General features: G+C 40.8%; 1 protein-coding gene across 1 annotated transcript in view; it reads right to left on the reverse strand.

Moving 5' to 3' along the window:
• The window catches only part of LOC122831651 (forkhead box protein O3-like), a 36,712-nt gene extending 11,140 nt beyond the window's left edge, over window positions 1-25,572 (reverse strand). Inside the window, exon 1 of the mRNA XM_044118014.1 lies at window positions 24,210-25,572. Within this exon, the coding sequence (XP_043973949.1) occupies window positions 24,210-24,698 (489 nt within the window). The 5' untranslated portion in view covers window positions 24,699-25,572. The remainder of the gene's footprint in view (window positions 1-24,209) is intronic.
• Window positions 25,573-26,701: the final 1,129 nt, after the last annotated feature.

Here is a 26,701-nt window from a genome sequence, read left to right on the forward strand (position 1 = left end):
CCACTATTAAGTGAACTGATGAGTCACACCCTACCATAGCCTCGAGGATTTATTTACTTTTTACAAACTGACGATGATATGACATTTGCATACTACATACTGCTGATTTCACATGGTCTCACAAGAAAATTTTAATGATTCCTTTATATTAAGGGTCTACTAACTAATGTGGAATGTGGTTAGATATGCTAACCAGACAACCTATGCTTATATATATATATATATACATACAGTACAGACCAAAAGCTTGGACACTCCTTCTAATTGGATTCAATTAGAAAGTGTGTCCAAACTTTTGGTCTGTAGTATATATAATAATGATGATGTTTAAGGAAGGCAGTTGCAATGACAAAATAATTGAAAACTTAACAGAAAATTCTTCTCAAATGTTTAAATAAATCATTTATAATAAATTTGAGGAAAAATCTATATTTGTGGAACATTTTAGTGAGGAAAATAGAGAGCAGTGAAACTTTTGAGCAAATAAATTCTGTACTTATACTATAAACATTTTATTTATAAAACACTTCCTTTGTCATAAAAAAAGTTTTCAAAAAGTCTTTCAATATCATTCATACATCTGAAACAGAAATCATAATCAGACAAAGTTGGCACTACAAAATCAAAGTTAATATTGGTTCGGTACAACTCTAATTTTAGGGGAAAATAGTTGCATTCATTGATTTGCGTTGAATCACTCGGCATTCTGCACCTAATCTTTGCACCAGAACTAAACATGTACAACTTGAATGTTCATTCCTTTGGCTTCCACTGTACTTGACTGCAGTTTTCACAGCAGAGTGAGTCCAAGCACAGTGAAAGGTGCTCTGAATTCGACCCCATTATTCCACAACACTGCAGGAGTGCCATTTATAAAAAGGCTTAAAATGGAAAGTAAGTGTGTGGTAGCGTGTCTGGTAGCCTCAGATCAGGAAGTGGCTGTGGAGAGGGGTGTAATGGAGTTGGTGGGGGATTCCTGCCTGACTGTGCACTAATTGCAGCCAATGGTTGGCAACCCATCATCTGTGCCCACCCTGGCGCCAGGGGAAGGGTTGGCATTGGGGCAACAGGGTGTGGGATAGAGAAGGGCTGCCGCAGCTTTTGTGGCTAAAAATAGATGCTAACAGATTAGAGTAGCATCTGAGACCCTGATAGGGGATCGGAAAATCCGCTTTACCGATGCCAGGGACAGCCAAGAGTTTCCGGTGGGCGCAAAGAGGACACAATCTGGGCATTGCGTCTGACGCCCACACACAGAACGGGGGAGCCTTGGATTTGGAAAGAGCACATGAATATGCACGTGCCACAGTACAGCATGGGTGTGGTTTTTTTCCACAGGGGCCTGCAAGGTAGGCAGACCTCACACCCTCCCACAGAGGATTCACACAACAGGTGTTTGGGATGGGCCACCTGTGGGGCCGGCCGCCTGCTCGCACTTCACACCTCGACTGGGGAGCAAACTAACATTTTCCACTGGGCTCGCCATCCTCTTGTTAAAGACCAACACGTTTCTGGAGAGGCTTTTACAGCTCTTTTTACAAGATCTGCAAAATATGTGTGCGTGCAAGCGTGCGCAAGTCAATCTGCATTTATGAGAGCATGTGTGTCAATATTTTTGTATCGGGTCGTTTAATAGCCAACAGCAAAAGTGTGGATTTGGTTATGCAGAAATCTCCCTCTGCTATATACAAAGAAACTGTCAGCCAACAACAGAATCAATGCAGACCAAGGGTTTTTTTCACACTCAGGCTCCACGTAATCTCATTCATAACAATGAGAATCTCATTTCCTACATTCTAAAGGTCAGTGCACACCTCAGATCACACTTTAATAAAAATCATTCTCAGCGTTTAATTTAATTTCAGCAGGGCCGGAAACTCATAGGCAGCCATGCACATGGCATGCAAAATTCATCAGATTGTCCCTTTAATTGCTTCAATTTCACAGTATAGAGAAGAATGACCACAATTACAGAAAGGAAGACAAATATACAAATATGGGCCACAGGGGCACATGTGCAGAGGGCACAAACATTCAGAAAAGACAAATAGTCTGTCAAGAAAAGTCAGCGGCTAGGTTTGTTCCTTTTTCAATCAAATCATATTGGCAATTTCGAGGGCAAAAATCATGTCCAGCTTTGTCATAACACATTTTAACTCTCATAAAAAGTTGTACCCAGCAGCCACATAATCATGCTCAGGCACACTTACACACCTGTGCAAAAATTTATCCCATCTTTCTGACACATAGAGGAAAACATGACACAAAGCCTGGCACACTGGGCACGCTCATTACTGCAATGCCAAGCTACCAGTTGCTAAGGAGACCTGTGGGAGAGGGAGGATTCCTTGTTGTTGCTATAGCAGCCAGCTCTCTCCCTGCCAACTCTCTCCCTTAGGGAGAAAAAAAGGCAAGAGGTGGGGGGTGAAGTGGGTAGAGGTAGGGGGCAGCAGTTTAATGGGGCTATGAGGTGCAGGGGAACTTCATTAGCCATCAATGTGCACTGCACCCACCAATGCGCCCTATGAATGCCTACTCACATGCTGCACTTCAGCTCGCAGACTTCCACTTACCCACGCACAGACCATGGACCCCCACCTATTCATACACCTATATAGAGGAGAAGAATGAAAAAGGGGCGGCATGTGTAGAATGAAAAGCTTAGTTTATCTGCACATGGGAGAGGTCGAGAGGGTAGAGGTGGGTGAATGACAAAGGAAAGATTTTGAACAAGGGAGCCTGCTTGGAGGGAGTTGTAGGGATCTAAATTTCTGAGGCTTTGTTAGCTAAAAGCGATATTAGGACAATTATCTGTGTAAATGTGTTCCCTCTGAAGCAGCACGAACCTTCAGTGACAAGCACTATCCCCTACAACGACGGAAAACATTTTAGCACTCAGACAAACTGTGTGAACATTAATATTTCACAAGCCAGCAGTGTTTCAAGAACATTTTGAAATCCCCTCTTGCAAGATGACGTTTTCCCATTCCAACACACCTGAGTCAAACAAACAGCTCTGGCAATGTCCCGAAAACAGTATTAGATTCCCTGACATCTAGTTTTGCATGGTGACATTACTAACGCCATGTTCCATTTTTTCTGTTCATTGGTTCCAATTCTGTACAATAGACCATGTGCATTATTTTGTTGGTCTGACAAATCTGTTTTTTTCTTAAAAGAATTTATTCACCATTTACAGGTCCTGCTCTGCATTCTGTGCTCAGTTATTCCCCAGAGTAAAGGAGAGCAAAATGCAGCAGAAACACCAGTTAAAACATTTCTAACATTCAAAATAAAATGGTAAATCTAAGAATTTAATCATTATTTGTCAGGATTTAGCTGGAATCACACTTAGATTTGAAATCAACAAGTCATATTAACATGTAGAGGAAACATGCTAATGTTAGCCATACATGTACTGTCGTAGTATCAAAACACAAATTTATTGAATACTGTAGCTTAGTCACATCAACAAAGCTAAATCTTTAAGACTAATTATGATATTACACTAGACTAATGTATTGTCAAAAGAAAATATTAAAAATCAAGAGAAGTGTGGTGTCTTTCAGGTTAAGTTTCTAGGATTGTCAATGGTGTATGTATATATATGTCACACTTTTCCAAGAGCCAATTGAATGCCTTTGTGCCTTACAGAGAAAAGATAAAGAGGTTCATACAAATGTATGGTATGAAAGAGTTGAGAAAAAAACTTGCAAAATGTGAAAGCATTCATTCTTCTTTTATTGCAAAATATCAAAGGTTCATACTCAAAGTGGAACTCAAATAGTGGGGGGAAAAAAGGTATGCCTCCAAATCATTCCAACTTAATTGTTGGACAGAGTCTAGAGAAACAAGATGTCTGTGAATTCAAAGAGAACAAGAGCGCTTTCAGGCAGCGTCAAAATGACTTCTGTGTGCACAAGCTGTGCTTCAAATATTGACAGTCTGATAACCTGCAATGCCCCTGGCTGCCTCAAATTCTCATATTTTAAGTGGGAGAGTACTGTATGGATGAGAGAGGGTATTGATTCAGGCTGAATTAACTCAGCTTGCGCGTGAATGCTGAAGAATGCCACCAACCCACCTCCCATTACAGCCCTGACACCCCCTCACTCGCTCCCACCTCCTTGGCCAAAGCTTGGGCAGACTGAGTGAGAGCTTATGAGGAAACAAAATCAAGAATGGTTGAAAGAGGACATTCCTCTCCGACTCAAAAGAATGAGAAAGATGGGGGCAGGGAGGGGGGCAAGAAGAGACAGAATTCACTACCCCTCCTCCCGTTGTCTCCGTTTCCTGAAACAAAAAGAGCCCAATTAAGTCAGTTTGAGTTAGGGTCATTTGTGTGTGTGTGAGCGAAATGTGTATTCAAACCATGAGTGCGTGTGTGTGTAAAAAAGGATACAGAGGGGCAACATACTGTAAGTTGTCTGAGAAAGGCAGAATAGGGGACGGGGGATGGGGGGGCAGGAGGGGGGCTGCAGTTTGGTAGGCCACTGTGTGTGGGAGGGGGGAATGGGGGGAGCTCTCCCATTCCAACCTAAGAGGGCCAAACTTGCTCTCAGCTCCTCGGCAGGAGACGCTGAAATATTAATCGCCACACTCCAGCCGCAGACTAGAGAACACAATCGCTTCAAACTCCCACCCTAATGAGTGTGTTCATGAATGGCTAATGTGCACAGATGGGGGGCTGATGACTGGATAGATCGCAACGGGGTGTTGAGGGAGGGAGACGAGAAAAGCATGGAAGTGGAGAAAGTGAAATTTCGGCGGGGCCTGCCGGTAGAGGTGGTGAAGGGCTGCACAGGCATGCCATGACCTTTTAAGAGGTTCCTGAAAACTTAATTAAGGCTAGCCCTGCGCTACTCTTTCTCGCTTTTACTTCCTTTTCTTCACACACTCTTGCAGGTGTGCACACACACACATAGACACGCACACAATTCTATGGTATCCTCCCATCAACCCTCCTTCAAGTGTATGCTGATCATTTACCCTCGATTCCTTCTGCACATACACCCCACAGAGCTGATGTAAAATTCATTTCTAGGGATAAAACTTCAAAGATTTCTGTTCATTTTTAACAAACATCCCAGTTTATTAGTCATGTTGAGGCGTGCAAAGAAACACGTGAAATTACAAATAAAAAAAGAAAAACAAAGAGCCATTAAATCTGCAGGAGCAGGTATGCTTTTCCTCACCCCCTATGTAGATACACCACAGGAAGAGGAAAGACTAAACTTACAAGAGGAAGGTAAAGAGTTGTTTCATCTCAAGCACCATTCACTTCTGCAGGGAAATTGGAGTTACATCTCACAAATGGATTGAAATAATCTTGCAAAGCAGAGCATGTACTGGAGGCCAAAGGGTCCTCTCCATTGGAGATTGTTCCACATTGAATGTTAATGTTTCACATGCAACATTGATAGCTGAACCTGACCTTCCCCTCACCCTACTGATAATTTATAAGCATCATTTCTATTGTTATTACTTCATCACATTTCAAGCAGCAATGCCAGAAATGTCTCTTTCAGAACAACAACAACAAAAACAGAAATGCAGGTTAACATGTCTTCCCATGACTCTTCATTACCATAGAGGCCAACAACGGATTATAAGTGCCTGGCATATGGACGCATATACAGACATACAGCCATGAATCAACATAGATACTCTCACTGCATCTAATTAGAGGCATGGGATGATGTGACCCAATTCCAGACGTTTCTGTGTTAGTCTGGGTCCAGGCATCAGCTTGGATTCAGATGGGAGATGCAAAGGGCCTTATATAGACAAGTGCAGGTGTGTTTTAAAAATCAGGAATATCAAAGTCTGTTTATTTCAGTAATTGAAATTCAAAAAGTTATTCATACGTTATATACAGAATGATTTTGTGCAAGCAAAATTCAGTTTCTTAGGCAATTACAAAATAACACAAGACAATTTTTTTTTTTTTTTACATTTAAAGAATACCACTGAACTGACAACAGTATTGACACGCTCCACAAAAAGGGTAAGCATAACAAGGTCAAGCTTAGAAATATAAAGTTGAGTGGAAGGAAAAAGTGTTATAGAGAAGCAACGTTGAAGTTTTCTCAAGTTATCAGTACCATTTCCTCTGCTGTGTAAACAGCTGCATGTTTCAGAGAATTCTCACGATCACTCAAATCTGTGAGCATCACACTTCCACTCAACTTCTAGTCCAAAACCAAGGGAGCCTTGGTTTCAAGTTCTCTTTGCTCACTGTCTTTATCTAGACTTAAACTTTATCCAGAAGCTAATCACTGATAACTTCAACACGGAGGGTAATTACTGGCTGATCATACAATGCTGCATCTGAGCATATTGATGGAAAGGTGAAGGAAAAAAAGTGGGGTATAAGGATGCATGAAGCACATTTCCTTTCATTCCCATTTAGCACACAACCTGCATGTAATGCCAATTTCCTTTACCAGCAGTACTTAACACCTGTGCACAATGTCAAAAGAACCATCATTTGGTTTATTGATCATTTTATCACTGTTTGCTTAGCCAGACATATCGGCCTGTGTTTTGATTAGAACAGCGATGGCCAATAATATTAAAAGGTTGGAGGCCCATATAGAGGGAACCTGGGCTTCTTTAATGTCTCAGCAGGGCCGTGTTATTTACCACAGTGTCTCATCTCTCCATCACACAACACAATGGTCCAGTAATTATACAAAAAGAGCTATATGTAGTATGTTTTAGTAATTACATTTTTGGTCTTTATTAGCTGCAGCCATTAATCATGAAATATTACAAATATAAACACTTCAAAATAAATATTTTTTTATAACATTCTAATTTACTGAATGTCATAAATGAGAATGTCTTAGTTTATGCTGATAGGCAGTTTAAAAGATTTATAAATTAATCTTACTCAGAAGAAAGTGAGAGCTGGCAAAGAAAATCTCTGTAGTGTTCACACTGAGCCATGAAAATCTTACAATGTCATTTCACATAGATCAGTTATTGACACACTTTAAAACTAGCAGCATCAACGACAATTGTTTTGATTGCAAAACCATAGACTGAAAACAGCAACAGATGTTAGAAAATAAATGTTTAAAAAATACGACAAGCTGCAGACATTTGGGATGTCAGGCTTTGAAAATTCAGTTTATCACTTTACAGATAAGAGATTTTTGAGTGGTTGAAATGAGAAAATAATAATGAAAAGGACACAAACTAGAATTCAATCCCCGAGGTCAATCAAGCATTTAAATGAGGATTGAAGCATATGTTTAGCTCAGTCACATAACCTTGGATGAAGGGATGGAATAGCTTAAGGTTTTCACAAAAATCACCACATTTTCACAGCAATTACGGAAAATTTGTGTCATTTGTGTGCCCAAGGCGGCTAAAAAAACAGGTCTTGAATACTTCTTCAAGTGAAATTTAAAACAGCTAACGTCGGAAATCAGCCACAAAACTTTGATTAGCGCATATTTACTTTCAGCGTAGTTATTATATGTGCATTGTTATTGTCCAGACATTTTAGCAATTTCTACTTTTAAAAACATATTCCCCATCAGACTAAGGGCAAAAGAGTTGCTGGTAGTATCATTAACCAGCAGGCTGTACCCAGTGATTACTTTGATGGCCCACAGCCATCTATCACCAACACCTGAAGACAGATAACGCCAGATAGAGGCATATTTACAATAAATGCATGGCTGTGAGCACCACTGGGGGGTTCGGTTTTTGTGCACAAACTGTCAGGATCCCATAAATGTAAATACACATCTGTCAGTGCATTGCATGGACTAAGACACATATGTGAGGTGCTGCTACACCTCTACATGTTCCTTTGTGTGTGTGTGTCTGTGTGTCCTGGCACTCCTGGAAGGGGGGGCTGGAGTGTTTCCGCCTGAGCGCGGCTGTCTGTGGGCATCACTCAGCCCTGCAGTGTGGCAGTACGTGAGGATCATTAGTGGAGATGGAGGGAGCAGAATGGAGGAGAGCAAGGGAGGAAAAAAGGGAGAGAGGGCAGCAACTGGGTGAGTCGGGCAGCATGTCTTAATATCCGTCTTGAGAGTATTACACACACGGCAATGCACTTCGCTCTCAGTCACGCAATCAGCCCACCTCAGAGGGCCCGCCATGGTACCCTCCTCTGTCGTCGTCTCCCGTTTTGTCACTCTGTGCGCCTTCACCCATCTTAACCTGTTCCCCCCTTCATCTCTTCTGAACCCGTTCTGTCCCTCCCAGTACCAAGTCATGCTCTTTAAACTCCACATGTCACATGTTTTACTTTTCCCTGCTCCACACTGATCCACTTTGAATTCTTTCTTATTAACCATCACTTTATTCCAGCCCCCTGCTTTTATCTTTGCTCACATTGCTTCAGCTGATCTTCTCCTTGCACTGGAGTATCATTGCTACTTGACCTGCTCTTGACTGCAGCAAGGTGAAACAACTGTTCTACACATTTGAGGAATAAGCTTCTTTCTGTTTTTGTTTTTCATCTTGCAGTGTTTCCCAGTTCTTCTTCCAATGCACCAGTAGGCATAAACAAGCGCAATAAATGTGATTTGTCTAGCAGTTTGTGTGAGTATGCATTATTATAAGGTCACAGTTGTATGATGCCTTGCAAAGCACATGTTTTGGAATGTTTTAATAACTAAAACATTTTGTGTCCAGTGTGCATTCCAACTGTCAGAGGCAGGAAATAAATTCAGGAGCAGTATCTCGTTATAACGAGAAACTTTCACGTTACAGAAAGTTTTAATAACATGATGAGATAGTTATAATGAAAGATTCTCATTATAGCAAAACTCAAAACTGGTTAAAAATGGAAAACATTCTCATGAGAAAGAGATATAAAAGAGCACTACAGATTAGAACTTCTTATAAGGTTACACAGAGGTTTACTCTGACTCCTTCACATCCTATTTTCTAGACCAGAGTATACTTTCATTTCGGGCAGCATCAACATCATAAATGTCATTAAAAGGGTTAGATATGGCAGAATGTATTAATAAAACTGCCCATTGGCAAAACTGTTAAAATATTTTATATATTACTAAATATAAAATATTATCCGTATACCATTACAATAACTTAAAATGTAAATATTTGTATCATCTTTTCACATTATTGTAATTTGGTCCTGCACAAATGAAAATTGAATTGACTGATAAATAAATAAATAACCGGACAAATGTTATCTTAAAGTTCAATTTAGGTGGCCCTCTAGCCTCTAGAGGGCCGCCTTAATTGCTATGGTGGGCCGCATTTGGCCCGAGGGCCTTGAGTTTGATACTTGTGTTCTAGATGATACTTAAACATCCCAAGAGATGTTGCTGTTTTACTATTACGACCTTCCTGATTTAAATAAGAAGATATTTTGATTTTAATGAGATATAAATTGCATCATAACGAGTTTTATACCTCATTTAAACGCTACAGTGTTCTAGTTTTAATGAGTTTTATATCCAGTTATCACGAGAGATGTTATCGTGATAACAAGATGCTGCCCCTGAATTTATTTGCAAGTTCTGGCAGTTAAACGCTTCAGTACTATCCAGTGCCCCAGATTCAGCCGTATTTCTATTCACATCAACTTATACAAGTGTGCATAACTTCTGAAGATGCTTGGTTGCACTGGATTTTTACTTAGGGGTATCAGCGTACCCTTTACCTAATACTTAACAATTATGAGTTAGTTTGTGCTGGTACATCACCTGTAGACTCATAGACCTCTGCTACCTGCACAGCAAACCTAATAATACAATCAACATGCGAGACAAATTAAATAAACATAGCAGGCTCTAGAAGACTAGCTCTGCTATCATAAGTGTAAATTTGGCCACCCTGGTTCCGCTTAGCTCAAAAACTTTCCATGCTCAGGGATCCATCTGTTTGCATTACCGTCATAGCATTTATCACACACAGATTAGGGCCGATTCTGTAATACACTTGTCCCAGTGAAACATTAGTGGGTTTGGTGTTGGCACCAGCTGTGGGTGCAGTTAAGCGCTACAACCCAGCTGATGACAGCAGGACAGCAATATCATGAGGTTGTGCAAAGTAACCTGGACAGATGCCAGCTCAGCTAAAACACAGAGATTTTGGATGCTCTCAGATATAAAATGAGGCTGAGAGTGACTCACTGAAACAGAGGGCACATCAACGTCACTATTGCCTTATTTAGACATATGTAACATATTTCATAGGTGAGAGTGACACTTCTTCTATTCTTACACGCCTGAAAAAATATTTCCCCTATAATATTTTTTTTGAACTGAACAAATTATATCAGATAAGTGTAATTTGAACAAATGGCCCCTGTTTCAAAGACATTTCAAAGGCTTTAGGACTCAACTCAACCAAGGTGAGAGCTATTACTGCAAAATGGAAGAAAAGCAAATCTTCAAAGAACAATTACTCCAGCAGAACTTGAACTGAAAAGTCTCCACCAGGATTTAATGATCCAAATGAGAACAGCACCGTAGTGTTTAGCATCTTTCAGTTGATAACAACTCATTAAATCAAACCTTTCTCAAGAAAAAAAAATAATTTCCTTGCAAAAACATGGATTCTTTGACCCTCCCATACTCTTAGAATGATGCTCAGGAGGAGCATGGTAAATGTCACGATCGGACAGCGGGGTAGCAGGGCGATTGTCCCGTCAGAACGTCAATTTCCAAAGCCACACACACACACACACACACTCAAAAACTTGTAAAATCGCACACCGGGTCAGCGCGACCCCGACAGACTTCATACAGAGTAAAAACATTGTGAGGTCTAAATAACTCTGTCTCATATGACCACAAGAGTGTTGAGGATATTTGTTGTAAAGTTGTAAACACGCACAACACACACAAGCAGCCTAGACCTCAGTAGCTTCCCCTCAGCTGCCCTTTTGGCACCTCATTGCCACTCATTCAGATCTCAACCCTGTTGATCTCTTGTATGATCGCTTGTAAGGATTTGAGAAAAGACTTCTCTAAGCTGATTGTAAGGGAAGGGGGCAAATTACCATTGCACAACTGTGCAAAAAAATGTCATGGGTCATGATTTGACTTATGTAACAGCTCATATGTGTGTGTGTGCGTGCAGTGCAACCCTCCCTCCCATCACCCTTACCCCATGCCATTTACCCATTTTGCACTAATTGAGGGATCTTTTTTTCAGAAGCTGTTATTGCAGACATTTAATTATTTATTTTGACGGGAAGCAATCTGGTGGATAGTGTAGAGATTGCAAATGTGTGTGTATGTATGCAGGCATGGGACAGAGGAGAAAAGGGAAACAGAGAGCAGCACGAGGTCAGTGTAGCTTTTTGGGTAAATGTGCATCCGAGAGTAGTGCTGCTGTAAATCACCTGTACACTACGTCTGTGGGGCTTTGCATGTACATGCAAGAACAGTGGAGATAACATTTACTTTGTCTGTGTATGTATGTGTGCATATGTGTGTGTTACATCTTAGAGTGCATGGCATTCTCAGTGCAGTGGGACTGCACTAATGGAGCCACACTTGAGCTGAAGTGTGCAGAGTGTAGCTGAAGTGCAGCCAAGTCTAACTTCCAGTCCTGCATAGAAGCCCTATAATCTACTCTCCACTATTCTTTTTCTCCATTTCCCCCACTTCTGTCCCCATCCGTGTCTCCATCAATTTAATTTTTCATCCCTTCTTCATTCTATGCCCTAGTCTCGTCTGTCTGTCTCCCGACCGTTTCCCTATTAAATCTCTTTATCCTGGTTTGGAAAGTAAAGATGACACAGAGCAGCATCCTTGCTGGTTCAGCTCTGGATTCTCTTTTTCGTCTTGGTTCCCGTTGAGCAGTGAAGAGAATGAAATAAGGGAAGACGACGTGTAACAACCAGTCGTGTTGACCTTTTTCAGTCTCCAGCACCCGAGGCATGGTGAGTGAGACATTAGGAAAATGACTGAGCATTATTAACCATTACTATCACACACATTTTGCTGTACTATCTCTTCAGATGTCTTTTTCTTTAATTGGACATAATATCAGACAATAAACTGTGATGTCACATAAAGGGTATATATATTTTGTGAATGCAGGTTCCCTCAGAGTGTCTGTGTAAAATTTCTGTTGTAGGACTGTTCAATTTAGGAAAATTGTGTGGGAACAATTGTTCTTGTAAACAATTATAGAGGAAGGTAAGAGACTTATATAAGTTATATAAGTTCAGTCCATTTATCATTCATGGGAGAAATAAAATCTTAAATGGAAGTCATATATAATACACAGAAGAGGTCCCAGGACAGAACCTTAGAAAACACCAGAAGTAACAAGAATGTGTGACACGGATTTAAAATATTTCAGCTGTACGAGGTGCAACCAGAGAGAAAAACATTAAACACCATTGTGTTGGTGATTCTATATAGCTGCTCAGCAGGATGTTGTGGGATTTGGTGTCAAAGGCTTAGCTCAATGAGAATAAAAAAGGTCAATAGTTCCTAGTTAGCCGCAAAGATATTTCTTATCTATTATTTTATTATGTTATTTTTTTTTACAAGAGACTTCTCTCTGAAATGGAGGGTCAGAAAGCAGATGTGTTCTAAAAAAGCCTAAATATATACAAATTTTTAATACTAGGTCCAAATAATATTAACGTAAGTGTGTGTGTGTGTGTGTGTGTGTGTGTGTGTGTGTGTGTGTGAGATCTGTAGTTGTGATTGTATATTTTAGAAATTAAGATTTAAAAAAAAAAACACTAGTAGGTATGAGAAAATTTATTTAGCGTTTTGTAACAGCAAATTTACAATCATTCATAAGTGGCCTTACGTGTTTTAAATTTAACTTACTGAAACTTCCAGAAACCCTACTGGACTTTAGTCAATATTTCCATTAAGACATTACCTCTCTATCTTCCTTTCCTCTTCCATTTTACCCCAACTTTGTACGTGCACATGACTGGCACATGTGCATGTGTGGCCAACCCTCTACTCCAGTCAATCAGTGAGCAGAGACAATTCCCCGAGTGACATTTAGGAAGAAGAAAGAGAGCCATTTATCACTTTAGTTTTGGGATAATAAAAGAATGACTGAATGAGCCTGTGTGTGTGTCATTATGCGGGTGTGTGCGTGCATGTGCGCGTGTGTGTGTGTGTGTGAGCAAGAGAACAGGCAAGAGAGGAAAACTGCTAAAGATGAAAAGGGAATTTCAAAAAGCACATGAAAGGAGCAGGAGAAATAAGTGAGGGAAGAGGGAAATGAGTGATAAAAAGGCTACTTTGTGGGGAGGACTGTGTGTGTGAAATAGAACAAGAGAGGAAAGAAGGGAAAGCAGTGAGTGACTGACAGTAAAAAAGAGATGTGTAGTCAAGAGAAAAAAAGAGCCTAGAGTACGGGAAGAAAAAAGGCACAGAGACAGAAGAAGGGTTGGAAGAATGCTCTTGGCTCAGAGAGAAAACTGAGGAGAAAGAGTGGAAAGAACCTCAGATGAAAAAAGAAGCTGACAAATGAGTGCAGAGAAAGACGGAAAGGTAAAGGAGACGGTCTGGAGACAGAGCTGAGTTCATTCAGGGCTATGAGTAGACTTAGAGTCCAGACCTCACACGGTCAGCATACTAAACACAGGAGCCAGTGTCCTGACCCAGATTTATGCAACTGACATACTAATCTGAACCGTAAAGAATTTCACCCCCATGCATGACCGAATGTATCTGTAACCCAGGGGCCCCCTGCCTTCACCCCTTTTATCCCAGCTGTTCTTACAGTCACCCCCTAACCTCACACAAATCCAGTAACCTCCTCACACACGTGACGACTCTCCCAAGCAAATTTGCTCATGCATGAGTTGCTTGACAAATATAAACAAATTCCGCAAAAAATATGGAAGGCACTCAATGTTTGAACTAGATTCTGTTAGTCTATTACATTAAACAGTTTGTAATTAGAATTTGACAAAATATTTTCACAGTCTGTGTTACAGTGCAAGCTTTTAAAATATGAAGTGATTTCTTCCCATGGCTTTTGGTCTTTCAGCAGAAATGAAAGACCCTGCTGACATTACAGCTCGGCAGGGTCCTCAACCCTCTGCTACCTGATGTGACCTCTGCAGCTCCATCCATCAGCACTGAACACGTGGTTCGGCTGCAGTATAGCCACCATTAGCATAACAAGCAAATTTCCTGAGCATAACTCTCACTACCTCTCCTTTCTAATACGCTCCCTCTTTTTTTCCTCCATCCACCTGCTCCAATCAGTCAGCATTAACTATATTTCCCTTTATGCTGCGGCTCCCTCCATCACTCGCCTGGACCGCCAAGCTCAGGTAAACTGATCGGCGGCCCCTTACACGCTCCACTTTCTCCTCCCACAATTCTTTGGCCCGTGACAGGAGGGTGGGGAGGAATACTTGATGGACAGGCTCAGAGAAGCAAGCGACCCGGCACACCGCTGCCAGGAAGGGTCTGGAGATGGAGTGTTGTGAAATACATCGTTTACGTCGGCGTACATCATCTCTTTCTCAGGGACAGACGTGGCAACGTGCACGCCCATAAACAGGCACGCACGAGCGCAAAGCCATCAATCGCTTGCATACAGGAAGAGGTATCAGACAGGGAGAAAAATTGAATTAGGAAATATGGGCACCATGATTTGTGGAAAGGCAGTTTTGAGGCAGGGAGAGAAAATACAGCTTGGAGCGCACTTCATCTTCAAGCGTGGCCAAAGAGGAAGAAGCATCTGTGTTGTTTATCTAAAGCTCCCCCCATCTAGTTACAATGGCATGATTTGAAATATTCATATACATGTATGACAAGATCAGGCCCATTATGCTGATCTCTCTGCAGGGCTTCACTAAATGGACTGAATGGAAAGCCATCAGTCAGTGTAAATTACAGTATGAAGACAAGATGCATTACATAAGCTTATAGATGGGCATGAAGAAGGGTATTATTGTAGAGTGATATCAATCACGTTCTACAATGTCATCAGTATGATAATATGCCATGGGCGATTTCAAGGATAAACCCACCATTATAATATTTCACAAAGCTTATAATGAAAGAAAAACCTATTAGGAATTTTCTGTGCTTCATAAGGTATTATGGCCCATTTTTTAGATGAATCTGTAACAAGATGCAAGGCAGTAAAGAATTAAACACAAACAATATGCAAAAGAGCAGAAAATAATTATGTTCTTTTTACTGAAATGTTTGGATTGTTTTAATCAAGAATTAGTGGTGGGTGATATGGATGTTATTGATTTTATTGCGATATTTTATGGTACAATTGTGACAGCAAAAAAGATTAAAAAATCTCTTTTTTGTTACTTACTTTTTAGGTAATAGCATGGCAGTGACTGTATTGCACATTCGTAGCACCAAGCACACAAATATTGTTCTTGAAAAATATTCTATTTTCCAACAAGTTTATTGGGGATGCCACTTATTTAAAAAAGTGAGTTTTGTCACTAAGCTGCACACAGTAACGGCATTTAATGACATTTTTGAATTTGCAGATATTAATTGTTGCTTCACAAACATTGGAGACAATAGCAAAAATAAAATTTCAGATTATACTATCAGTTTTGTTTTGCTATTTATTTTACATTAATAAGTGAAATTATGATAATGATAGATCAAAATTCCTATGCTCAAAAACCTTCCACACTAAATGGTAAACAACACAATAACAGCCCACTTCTACTATGAATGGTGACATTTTAGATCATTTGTTTGGATTCACCATTAATTTAATAATGGACTTTATTAACCAACATACAGGCTGACTTTTTGTCGACCAAGATACTACAACATATCGCGGCAATGCACAAAGTCTGCATTTAATTGGACATGCATGAAGCATATCTTTAATTACAAGTAAAAATAGCATATATGCGGTACAATATGCTATTAAGGCACACGTTAACATGAAGCAGACTAGCCAGAGGCTGTCTCGCTGTGACAGAGGTGAGTCCTGAAGACGGGGCAGAGCAAAGTGGGCCCTGTAGTGGTGGAGAGAAAAAAAAAAAGACAAGAGAGAGTCAACCCAGCGTGACTACCGCCTGCCTGAGTGGAGCAGCCTGCCTGCAATTAAGGTGGAATCAGGGAGAAATCTGCGCTGCCTTGATAATGAGCCTCGTCTGAATTATTAACGAGAGCTGTTCCCCCAGGACCCAGGCTCCCACTGAGCCCATCAGCCCCCCACAACACCACCTCCACCGCTACCACCACAACACACCCACATGCACACGCAGACGCACTCATAAAGAAGAGAGGAGAGAGGGAGGCACTCACATTTGCAATCACACAATGTGCACACTGACACAGATAAGCAACAAGCGTGCCTCTACAGACAGCGTCCAAAACTTCAACCACAAAGAAGGCCAAAACAGTCAACTCATAGGAGGAAATCTGAACCATTTCTGACAATTCCACCACAAATATTTCTCTTAAATTAGACAACTGTTTCAGAACAACACAATTTCACATGAAATACACAAATATCCCACATAGCATTCTTAATTTAACATTTGATTCAAATTTGTTTTGCTTGTACGGCATCAAGAGGGAAGCTGAACTGCTTTACACTAATTACAAAACAGTATGGATTTGTGACACATATATATATATAATATATATATATATATATATATATATAGATTTTTAGACATATTTTTTCATCTTCTTCTGCTGAAGAAGATGAAATCTCTAACCAGCTACTAACCCTTAAAATGTAAGTAGAGTTTGCATGGAGTATTAACAGAACTAGAAGTAACAGAGATGATGGTGTTACCAGATTTTAACTGACAGGTAACCAAGAAGAAGCAAATGAACGTTTTTGTTCCTTCTTTACATTTACATTGGCTTCTATGTAAATGAAAACATATAAAATGTGGGTATTTCAGGAGCTGGTCCACAACTTGCATCTTTTCTGTGTTTCCTTCCGGGTTGGTTCCACAGAACTAGAAAGAGATCACTCCAGTGGGGTAACTCATAAGGCCTTTCTTGGCCAATTAAATCTCCATGGTATCAAACCAAACATGGCCTCAAAAAGAAATGAACACTGCATTCTGTCCCCATAGCTTTGTCCAAAACCCACAAGAGCTTAATGAACCCAACCACACCCTCTCAATGTGGCAATTGTCAAAAAGTCGGACAGGTTGCAAAACATATAAAGAAATACGATTGCAAAGAAACACAGCTGAATGTTGGTTCCACTAACAGATAGTCAGCCCACTTGTATCCTAAAAAAAAGGATTCTTCCGCTGAAGAACAGAGTGTTCCTTCATGGGTGGTTTGAGGTAGTAATACAGTTGTGTGTTTTCTACAAATATGTGTGTCTGAGCCAGAGAGAATACTGGAAATCAACCCACTAAATGGTGCAATGGGAACAGAATAGCATAGGCATAAGGTTAAGTGTGCTAAGGAAAGCAAAAACCACAATTAAAGGCATTGCTGAGGACTTTTGAAGAGCGGTTCTGTTAAAAGTAGATAATAAAATACTGTTGGTGTCTTAAATTAGTATAAATCCAGATCAGTTGGTCATGAAGGGCTGAAGCTAACAGCTGGTCTGGCAGCAGGTTTCTACCCTGCAAAAACAACACTAGTCTCAAAAACTTCAAAGAAGTCATGCAAACAAGATTCTCAAAAGAAAAACCCATCAACATATTCGTATTGGGCGGGTATTTGAACAAAGCTGATAATTATCTACACCCAAAATTAAGGCATGAAGTGGAGGACCTATAGTGATCTTCCTGTGTAAAACACATCCATCCATTTCCTGTCTAAAAAATCATTGGCTTCTATGTAAATGAAAACATGTAAACATTATAATGTTATGAACCATTATAACAGGTTCATAAAATAGCATTAGCATGAATATCTATGATATTTTAGTGACTGGAGTTGTTTTAATACATTAAAACTCTGCTTAGACTCTGCTTCTGGTAACACCTCAGCTTCAGATAATCTGCATTTATATAAAATAAAAACACTAAGAGCATTACCTCTGTCTTGTAAGATAATACCAGCTGATAAAAAAATAATACATCACATCACAAGTGTTACATAATTAGCACCTTAGACCACACTGGAACGTGCCAAGTTCAAGTGCACTGAGACAGGTTACTGGACTTCAGCAGTGGGTAGTTTTTTCAGTGGCTTTGAGCTTCTAATTAGAATAGATTTAAGATTTGCTTTTGAGTGACCTCAACCTTTTAAAATAACCTCACTCCAAAAATCACAAAGTATCTTCATGAAGATATCACAAATTATTTGGATCTGAAACTAAAAGAGAGATGGGTTACTGCAAACTGCTTGAGCAGCTGACATTAAGTTCAGACAAGCATGAGACACAAATTAGCCCAAATATGTCCAAATGGGAATGACAATCTCCTCCTCTAAAAAGCCATTTGCTATCTGATCTGGACAAAATTCAGCATTGTTATCCTTCTATCTCTGTGGTAATGCCTTAAATAAGAAGAAGAACACTGCTTGAGGCAGTCTGGATCGTGGCTAAAGCTCAAAACCTTGACGCTGCAGCTCCCTTGGGAGAGACTCTTCACCTCAATTGGCCCTTATACCTAAAACCACTGAGACAGAAAGAATGTATAGAATGTCTAATGGATGGAAAGTCAGTGCATAAGAAGAACACAAGAAGATAAATGGGAAGATAAAAAGGGTGTCTGGTAGATATTGTGATAAGAGGCGGAAAAATAATATCAAAGGCAAAGGAATATTGTTTTTCATATTACTCTCTCCTGATCGTTGTCTGCCATATTTGAATGCATGCCCATGCCTTGGTAATTTGCATGTACATTAATCATTTCAGTGAGAAATAAACTGTCACGGCTGCCTGAAGGCTGCTGTAGGAAAAGGGGTGGAGGGAGTGAAAATGGGCTTCTTGGCATCAGATACTTGATTCAAACGAAATGTACTGCTCGAACCCAAACTGGCTCAGGTAGAAGAGCCCAGGGGAGATGTAAGGTGTTCATAATCCTGCACCATAAATCTGTCCAGCATGCATGATATGCTCTCATTTTGAGTGAGTGTGAGCATGTGCATGCTTCAGTCAAATTCCCAAATAAGTTAGCTCCTCTGAGCCAACAGGGAGGATAAACTGTGAGTCAACTGAAGGCTTCTGCTCCCCCCCAGCATTCTCCACCATCATCAAGTGAGCAAGCATATATCAGGACATACAAATACAACAAATCAAACATGCAGCTGAAAGTTTCAAGTCTATTCAGGCATGTTTTTTTTGTTTGTTTTATATTTCACCATTGACAGAACCTTCTTGACCTACTCTTTAGTGGCAGGATTAAAAGAAATTGTATATATCTGTATATATGAATCAATTGTATTGATAAATATGTTCTGCTTTTCCTCTCAGATTGCTACCATCTTGATGCTTGTATTTATTTTTTTATTTTGCTCTGACTGATTTTTGTCAATAAAGGAAGCCCCAATGACCCTTTGCCCTGCTGGCCCTACACCAACCTCAAGCTAACGTTGCCTTATAAATAACAGTCTAGTCGCCTTGGATAAAAGCGTCTGAGTGACTGCCTGGCACTCTCAATGACCTGCTGCACAATCCGCTGAGATCTGACCAGCGTAAGCGCCTGAACAAGCTCTGCCACTGCAATAAAGCAGAAGAAAAAATGTGAATGTAAAGTATTAAGATGTAGGCATAATCTGCACATAAATATATATAATGTTCTTAATATCCTGGAAGTGATTATCAAACACCTCTTTATACTTAATACACAAAAAGCGTTAATGAATTATGGACTTTCATAGCCTAGAGCCACTTCTACTGGCATATACAATAAAGAAAGCCCGTAGCATAACAATGGCATCATCTAACCCCCTCGAAGTTAATGAACTTCCAGGCGCCTACGGGGCAATCCCAACACCAAGTGCTACTCCATCATTAGAGGCATTATGAAGTCAAGAGGGAGACTACATATAGCATTCACTGCAGTGACATGCTGTCAGACCGATCACGGGGTTAAAACACAGACGCCTATAGTTGTAGACAGCCCCTCCCCCTGCAGAAGCCCCCACAAAGACACACACTACCAAGCAATGATGCTTTGTTGCAACTGGCATGTGTCTCCCAGCATACATGTACCAAACATTTGTCCTTAATGTCTTATAGTGGCGGATGGAAACTGGAACAGTTCAGCTCTGACATGGAGGTGATTCAGGGACTTTTCCTGATTTACTTTTCTTAGTCTGGTTTAGATCAATTACAGGGCTGTGGCTTTATTGTGCCAGTTTAGGTACCAACAAGAAAACCACAATAATCCTTCTGGAAAGCGTAACAAGTAAACAACAACAGAGTTCTAGGTATTCTCCCTCCAGTGAAGAGCTGATTAAAATGTTGTAACCTCAGGACAGCAGTCTTCCTAGAAATCAGAAGGCATTAGGTATTTATAGGAGCTTATCTGTATGGCATAGGTGAGCAGCCTTACCAGCACCCATTAACAAGGCAGAATTGGGTCTTGTCCAACAAGAGTCGCAGAGGCACAAACAGCTTCTCAAGATTTTTCTAGAACCTCTGCGCTTGGTTCTAATTTAGGTGTTACAGGAACTGCCTTAAATTTTGCCTTTGCCTTTAATCCATCGCTCTCAATTCAACCCCCACCCCTAAAACTCAGAGTCAAGCTACAAAGCTGTGGCTCCTAATTTCATTTTATTTCATCAGCAGCAACCAACAACACACTCCTCCTTTTTTGTGCCATAACAGAAAAGAACGGAAGTTTCACATCAAACATATTTCCTCCAACACAATCATGCTAAGATTAAAATATAATGGATGACAGAAGTGGTGCTCACCAAATTGCAAACATTGTTGTAAAATATAATCGCTTACTATGACCGTAAAATTATATGTAGGTTATAGCATCCTTTATTTTCCAAAAGCTCTGGCAAAGGCGACAGGAATTCTCATTATATAATACTACAATCCTGGATATTTGCATAACATTATGCTACAGGGTTTATTTTACACTAAAAGTTCTGCAAAGTTAAAACAAATTAATAAATTAAAGCCAATCAAAAAAGAGCCTAAAAATGTATCACAAAGTTGATGCATCAAAAACAAATACAATGTATACACTTTTAATAAGTTCTTTGGTCCAAGTTTCCCACATGTGACTTCATAGTGTATGTTTACACTACCACTCTGCCTCTGACCAAAACCAGGTCAACCCTGTTACTGACATTACCAATGCCTGCTTTAAATGACTTTCCTAATCCCTGTCATTACCTGGTATAGTCAATGTCTCGCCTGTGGACCAAAATAGCCAACAACCTCAGACTGCCACTGTCCAATCCCCCTAATTTGCAGTTTCATAAATAGCAGGCGGGGAATTGGGTGCTTTAGGGGCAGAGGCCCTGTGGCTTTGTTTCATTTGCTGATGCAGATGAAACAAAGCTTACCTGGTGACACACCTCACCAGTCAAGACGGCCAAAAGGGGGAGGGCTTGGTTTACAGGGGTAGTTCAGAGTGGTAGTAGTGAGTTTCTGTTAAACTCTTATACCTCTTCTGAATGTTCATTCAGAAAAATGCTGGCCTCTGTCTTAGTTGGACACTGAGGCCGAAGCTGACAGCTAGTCCTGTGGGGGTACAGACTAAACTGGACATCAACAGTCTTCAAAGAACTACTAATTCAAAATTGTTAAAAAAGTTAATACAAACAATATTTTTTAGCCTTTAATTTAGAACTGAACAATCCGAGATGTAAATGCAATGGTGAAATGATTGTTGCATTGACAACATCAGCTGTGATAAATCCACACATGGGCACCATCAGTGTGTCAGATTTGGGCACCTGTTGCAGTGAGACTTCACTCAACAGGATGAATGTCATATTGCTGTACAAATTGTGAATTCCTGCCATTTAGATTATGATACCTAACAAAATACTGAATCCCAAGCATTCTTTGCAAAGCGGGAGGTGGTGTACCACTAATGACTGTCCTGAGTGAAACACTTAGTAAGAAAGAAACTTGTAAAGCTTTTCCCGTCAGTAAGTGTCTGACAAAAAATGTAAAGCTGTGAAAAGAAACATGTTTACAGCAGTTTAATTTAACACTAATTTGTTCATTTTCCCAATTACTTGCTCCTGTCAGATGGTTCCTCTGACCAGAAATGTAGAGTTAATTTTGACAGCACATTTTAATTCAGTTTTAGTCAAAGCCTTATGACTTAAATGTAATTTAGTTTTAACTGCAATGCAGTTATCTGTAGTCGCTTTGATTTTTGAGTCCAGGAAACTGGATTTGAGTCCAGTCTGGTATCACTTTGACCATACAAAGGGGATTTTTTAGAAGTATTTTTTTAAGCATCTATTCTAAAAGCTCTGTTCAAGGTTTCACCATCAGGACAACAACCGCTGCTCTGCTGCTCTCACTGCCCTCCTCTGGCTGTCCTCAGAAAGCCATAATGAATAGAAACAAGATGAGACTGGTTGGAGAGGCTGATAACATGGGCAGATGTCCAGGAGGTTAGACTCTCAGCCAGCCAGCCAGCAGTGGTGGTAAGCTGCGGTCAGTTGTGAATATTTACACTGTGGACGGTTGACCTGTGGTCTCCCACAAGGGTCACTCTGTTGATTTACTGATCCTTCTCAAACGGCTGGATGAAAAGGAATGCAAACTGACAATTCTCATGGAAACACGTTTACTTCTGACATCTGCAATTGCTGCGAATTGTCCAATTTTTTTTCTTTTTTTTTGTCACACTTAAATATTTCATATCATCAAATATATTTTAACAAATGTTAAAAATAGCGCTAGAAAACACAAAACGTAGTTTGAACTTTATGATTTCATTTGTGAAGGGTTATAATTAAACTAGTCTTATGTGAAAAAGTATCACATAAGACTAGTTGTATCACTTTTGATAGCAACAACTTCCATCTAGCTTTGATAATTAGCAATCGGTCTGTCACATCACTGTCAAGTTTTGTTCCCTGTTCTCTCCAGCTGTGCTTCAATTCAGTCACGTTTTGGACATAAATGGCCTGTTTAAGGTCATTTTAACAGAAATGCAGTTGGATTTAAGTCCAGACTTAGGCCAGGTCACTCCAACATTTTCAGACAGAGAGCAAGAAAGCACAACTCATGGTTCCATCACTTATGATAAGTTCTTCTGGTCCTGAAGCAGCAAACCAGCTGAGACCATCACACTACAACCGCCACGTTTGACAATCCATATCTTCTTTTTCCGACATGGTTTGTTAGATGAAACAGAACTCATAACTTCCAAAAGTTCCTCTTTTGTATCATCAGTCCATGAAATTGTATCATCAGTCCATGAGAGCTGTGGGTATTATCAAAATGCTTTTCTGAAACACTTGTGCTCTTATTGTTCAGCACTGCTTTATGCCTTGAGGATCTCACATAAATTATTTTTGCCCTGTCTCTTTCTTATGTGAATCATAAACATCAACGTTAGCAGAAGTTGTGCCTCAAATATTGGTCTGGGTTCAACTCATATATGGAGTGGCTGATGCACTCCTGCCACTCCTGAGAAGGTGTGCCACTAGTCCATGTTTCCTCCATTTGTGGGTAATTGCGCTCACTGTGGTTTGCCGGAGTGCCAATGCCTAAGAAATAGCATTGTGACCATATGTGGACTGATAGACGTTAATGCTCTTGTTTCCCATCTGTTCATGGATTTCAGTGTTGCATTAAGAAATCCTGTAGCCTACTTCATGTTGTGAGACAGGTTCTCTTGAAGCTATTTGGTGAGTTTAAAGATCTATTTTCCACACATTCATAGACATTGAGCACATCTTGCTGATTAAAATAATAATTTCAGAACTACCTTTTTTCAGAACGCTTTTTATAACTTGAAATGTCTAACTGATATTATGGCAAAACAAAGTTAAAATAGTATCTAAGGGGTAGATACTTTTTTCTTTTTTTTTCTTTTTTTTCACTATATAAATCACCCCGTGTTCCTGAACTGATGTCGCCCACAAGTACAAACACTGAGGACTCTTTGGCTTTCTGTTGGCTGGAGGAAAGAGTCAGGCTGTTACATCCAGAATTGGTGATATATTAGAATGACAGACGGTAATGAACTAAGACAAGATAAGGCATGGCGCCATTCATGCCTAACTGACACGGAATCCCACACTAACATGTGTACAAGGGGGGTACCTTAATGAATCAGGGAATAATGATCAATAAACTATTATCACTGATTAACACGTCAAACCCAGCCACGCTGGTCGCGAGCTCTCTTCTCTTACCTTCCAGCCAGCCGAGCTGTTGCTGTCGCCCTTATCCTTGAAATAGGGCACATAACGGACCATCCAGTCGTAGATCTGTGACAGCGTGAGCCTCTTCTCCGGGGTGCTCTCAATGGCGCGGGTAATGAGATCCGCGTAGGACTGGTTTCCCCACGCGTTCCGACGTGAGGACTTGGCTTTGCGCAAGGACCCGGTCACGTCGAGCGCTGCGCCGGCCAGGCACGGGTGCGTCGCGACCGTGGGTGCCGGGGCCCCGGTCGGGTGCTTTAGCTCTGCCGGATTGCCGCCCGCGAGCCCGGCTCTGCACGCCGGCACGTCTTCCGGCTCCACTTTGATGCTGGCCAGCGGGAGACCCCCGCTCACCTCTTGTCCGCCGGGGAAGTCCTCCGGGCATGGCAGTGGCCAGGTGCAAGAGCGAGGCCGGCTCTGCGGCTCGAAGTCCGGATCAACCTGATGAGCGTCCAGTTCGTCGTCCTCCATCATCAACATTTATCCCTTTAGAGAAAAATATATTAAAATAAAAAATAAAAATAAAAAACGAAATGAAGGGACGAAACTGTCTTTAGCAGCACTTCACGTTGGAATCTGCTTTGTAATATGCCTATTAAGCTCAGTCAGAATCAATCAGAGCCAATTCACTGGAGTAGGACAATCATCATGAATAAAAAAAAAATAAAATCACAACCTTGTGTGTAGAGATAAGAGTAGTAATAAAAATAATAGCAATTTCTTGTCCATTTTAACTAGAGTGCTATGTTATTGGAAAAAAATATGTCTTATTCAATCCGTCTCATCCTATTACACTAAGTCTTCAGCGTTCCTCAGCCAGTCACGGGGGCTTTTCATTCCAGTTGCAGCAACAGATGATATTTCAGATAAGGAAGCAAAAGCAGCCGTCGATAAATCCCGTAGAAGACAACGTGAAGAATCAGGAAAGAATAAGATGAGGAGGGGTTTTTAAAAAAATCACCAGGGCTGTGCAGAGAGCATCCACTGAGGCGATAATGCGTGATTACCGTGAATTATTAAATCTTCCAGTCTGCACGGATTACGCTGGCAGCGACATATTCAAGTCCATTCAGCCTGAACAGCACCCCAACTGTCTGCAATTATAATGAAGAGGCGTGCGCATGTGACGAATCGATCATTTCCTTGGGTGGGAGAAGAAAAAAATATACAGATATATAAAAAGAAGAGAAAAAATAGCCCGGCAATCAAATCTCGCATCCAGTTGTCAGGGACGAGAAAATTGGCTTTTCTCACACCTCCTTCTTACTCCTTTCTCTCCCTCTCTCTTTCTCAGATGCCACACATGTTCTCATTTGCTTACAACTCGCTCCCGTCGATGTGAGCCGAGGATGACGCGCCGGCGCTGTACTATATAGTAGAGATGCTGCCAATTGGAGTGCGCTCCCGGAATCAATACTCTTCGAACATGATTACAGCGAAATCCCCGACTCTCTCTCTCTTTCTTTCTTTCTCTCTCTCTAACGCTCTTTCTTTCTGTGTCTGTCTCATATCCACCATTACTATTGCGAAATCCTTAAGAACAACTCAACATGTTTCTTAGTGCGCCAATCTATCTTCAACGCGAAAAAAAAGAAAAAGGAATGTGCCAGAATAAGAGATCCTTCCACAAATCTTTATGTTTGTTATGTGAAATAATAAAACCACGACCCGTGCGTGTGACGGATTGTCCAGTGCGCGCGGCGCGCTGCGTCCAAATGCCCTCCAGGGAGAACTTGGCGGTTTCACCTCCGCTGATTATTCGCGAGCAGTACCTCAGTGAGTGTAATTTTCTCTGCCGATTAGACAGATTTAGTTCAGATTAACGGAGATTAGGTAACCCTAGATTCTTAATCCCGAGAGGAGTGGGCTGAAGTGGGGCTTTTCAGAGGTCATCATGAAAAGGGGAGAGAGGGAAAAAAATCTAAATCACACCAAGTGAGACATAAAATTGTAAAGACTATCACATAGGTTTCAAAGACCATGTGCCAGAGTCAATAGGTCGGACATGGTGCGCAATTCTGTGACTGTCCTGACAGAGACACTGAGGGGAAGATGTGTGTGGGGATGAGCACGGGAGGGGAACGTGTGTTTTGGTGCATGTGTGTGTGTGTGTGTGTGTGCGTGTGTGTGTGTGTGTGTGTGTGTGTGCGTGTTGAGATGTGTGTGGGGATGAGCACGGGAGGGGAACGTGTGTTTGGGTGCATGTGTGTGTGTGTGTGTTAAGGAGGGGTAAGGGAGGGTCGGTGTCACCACACTCTTCTCACTACCCTACTGGATGGGCGCTCAGCAGGTGCTCTTATCGGATTGGCTGCTAATTTCATTATTGCGCTTAAGAGAAATCTGGGTGGATACAACTCCAACAACCTCTCTCTTTTAGTCACTGAAATAAATAATAATGCACTTTCAGATTTCCTAGGTGAAGAAAGTTGCCTTTAAACTTAAATACATAACTGTACTCATATGCAGGTGTGGACACCTGCATC

This window comes from Gambusia affinis, linkage group LG05 (genome assembly GCF_019740435.1).
Source record: "Gambusia affinis linkage group LG05, SWU_Gaff_1.0, whole genome shotgun sequence".
In the NCBI taxonomy this organism is placed as follows: Eukaryota; Metazoa; Chordata; class Actinopteri; order Cyprinodontiformes; family Poeciliidae; genus Gambusia; species Gambusia affinis.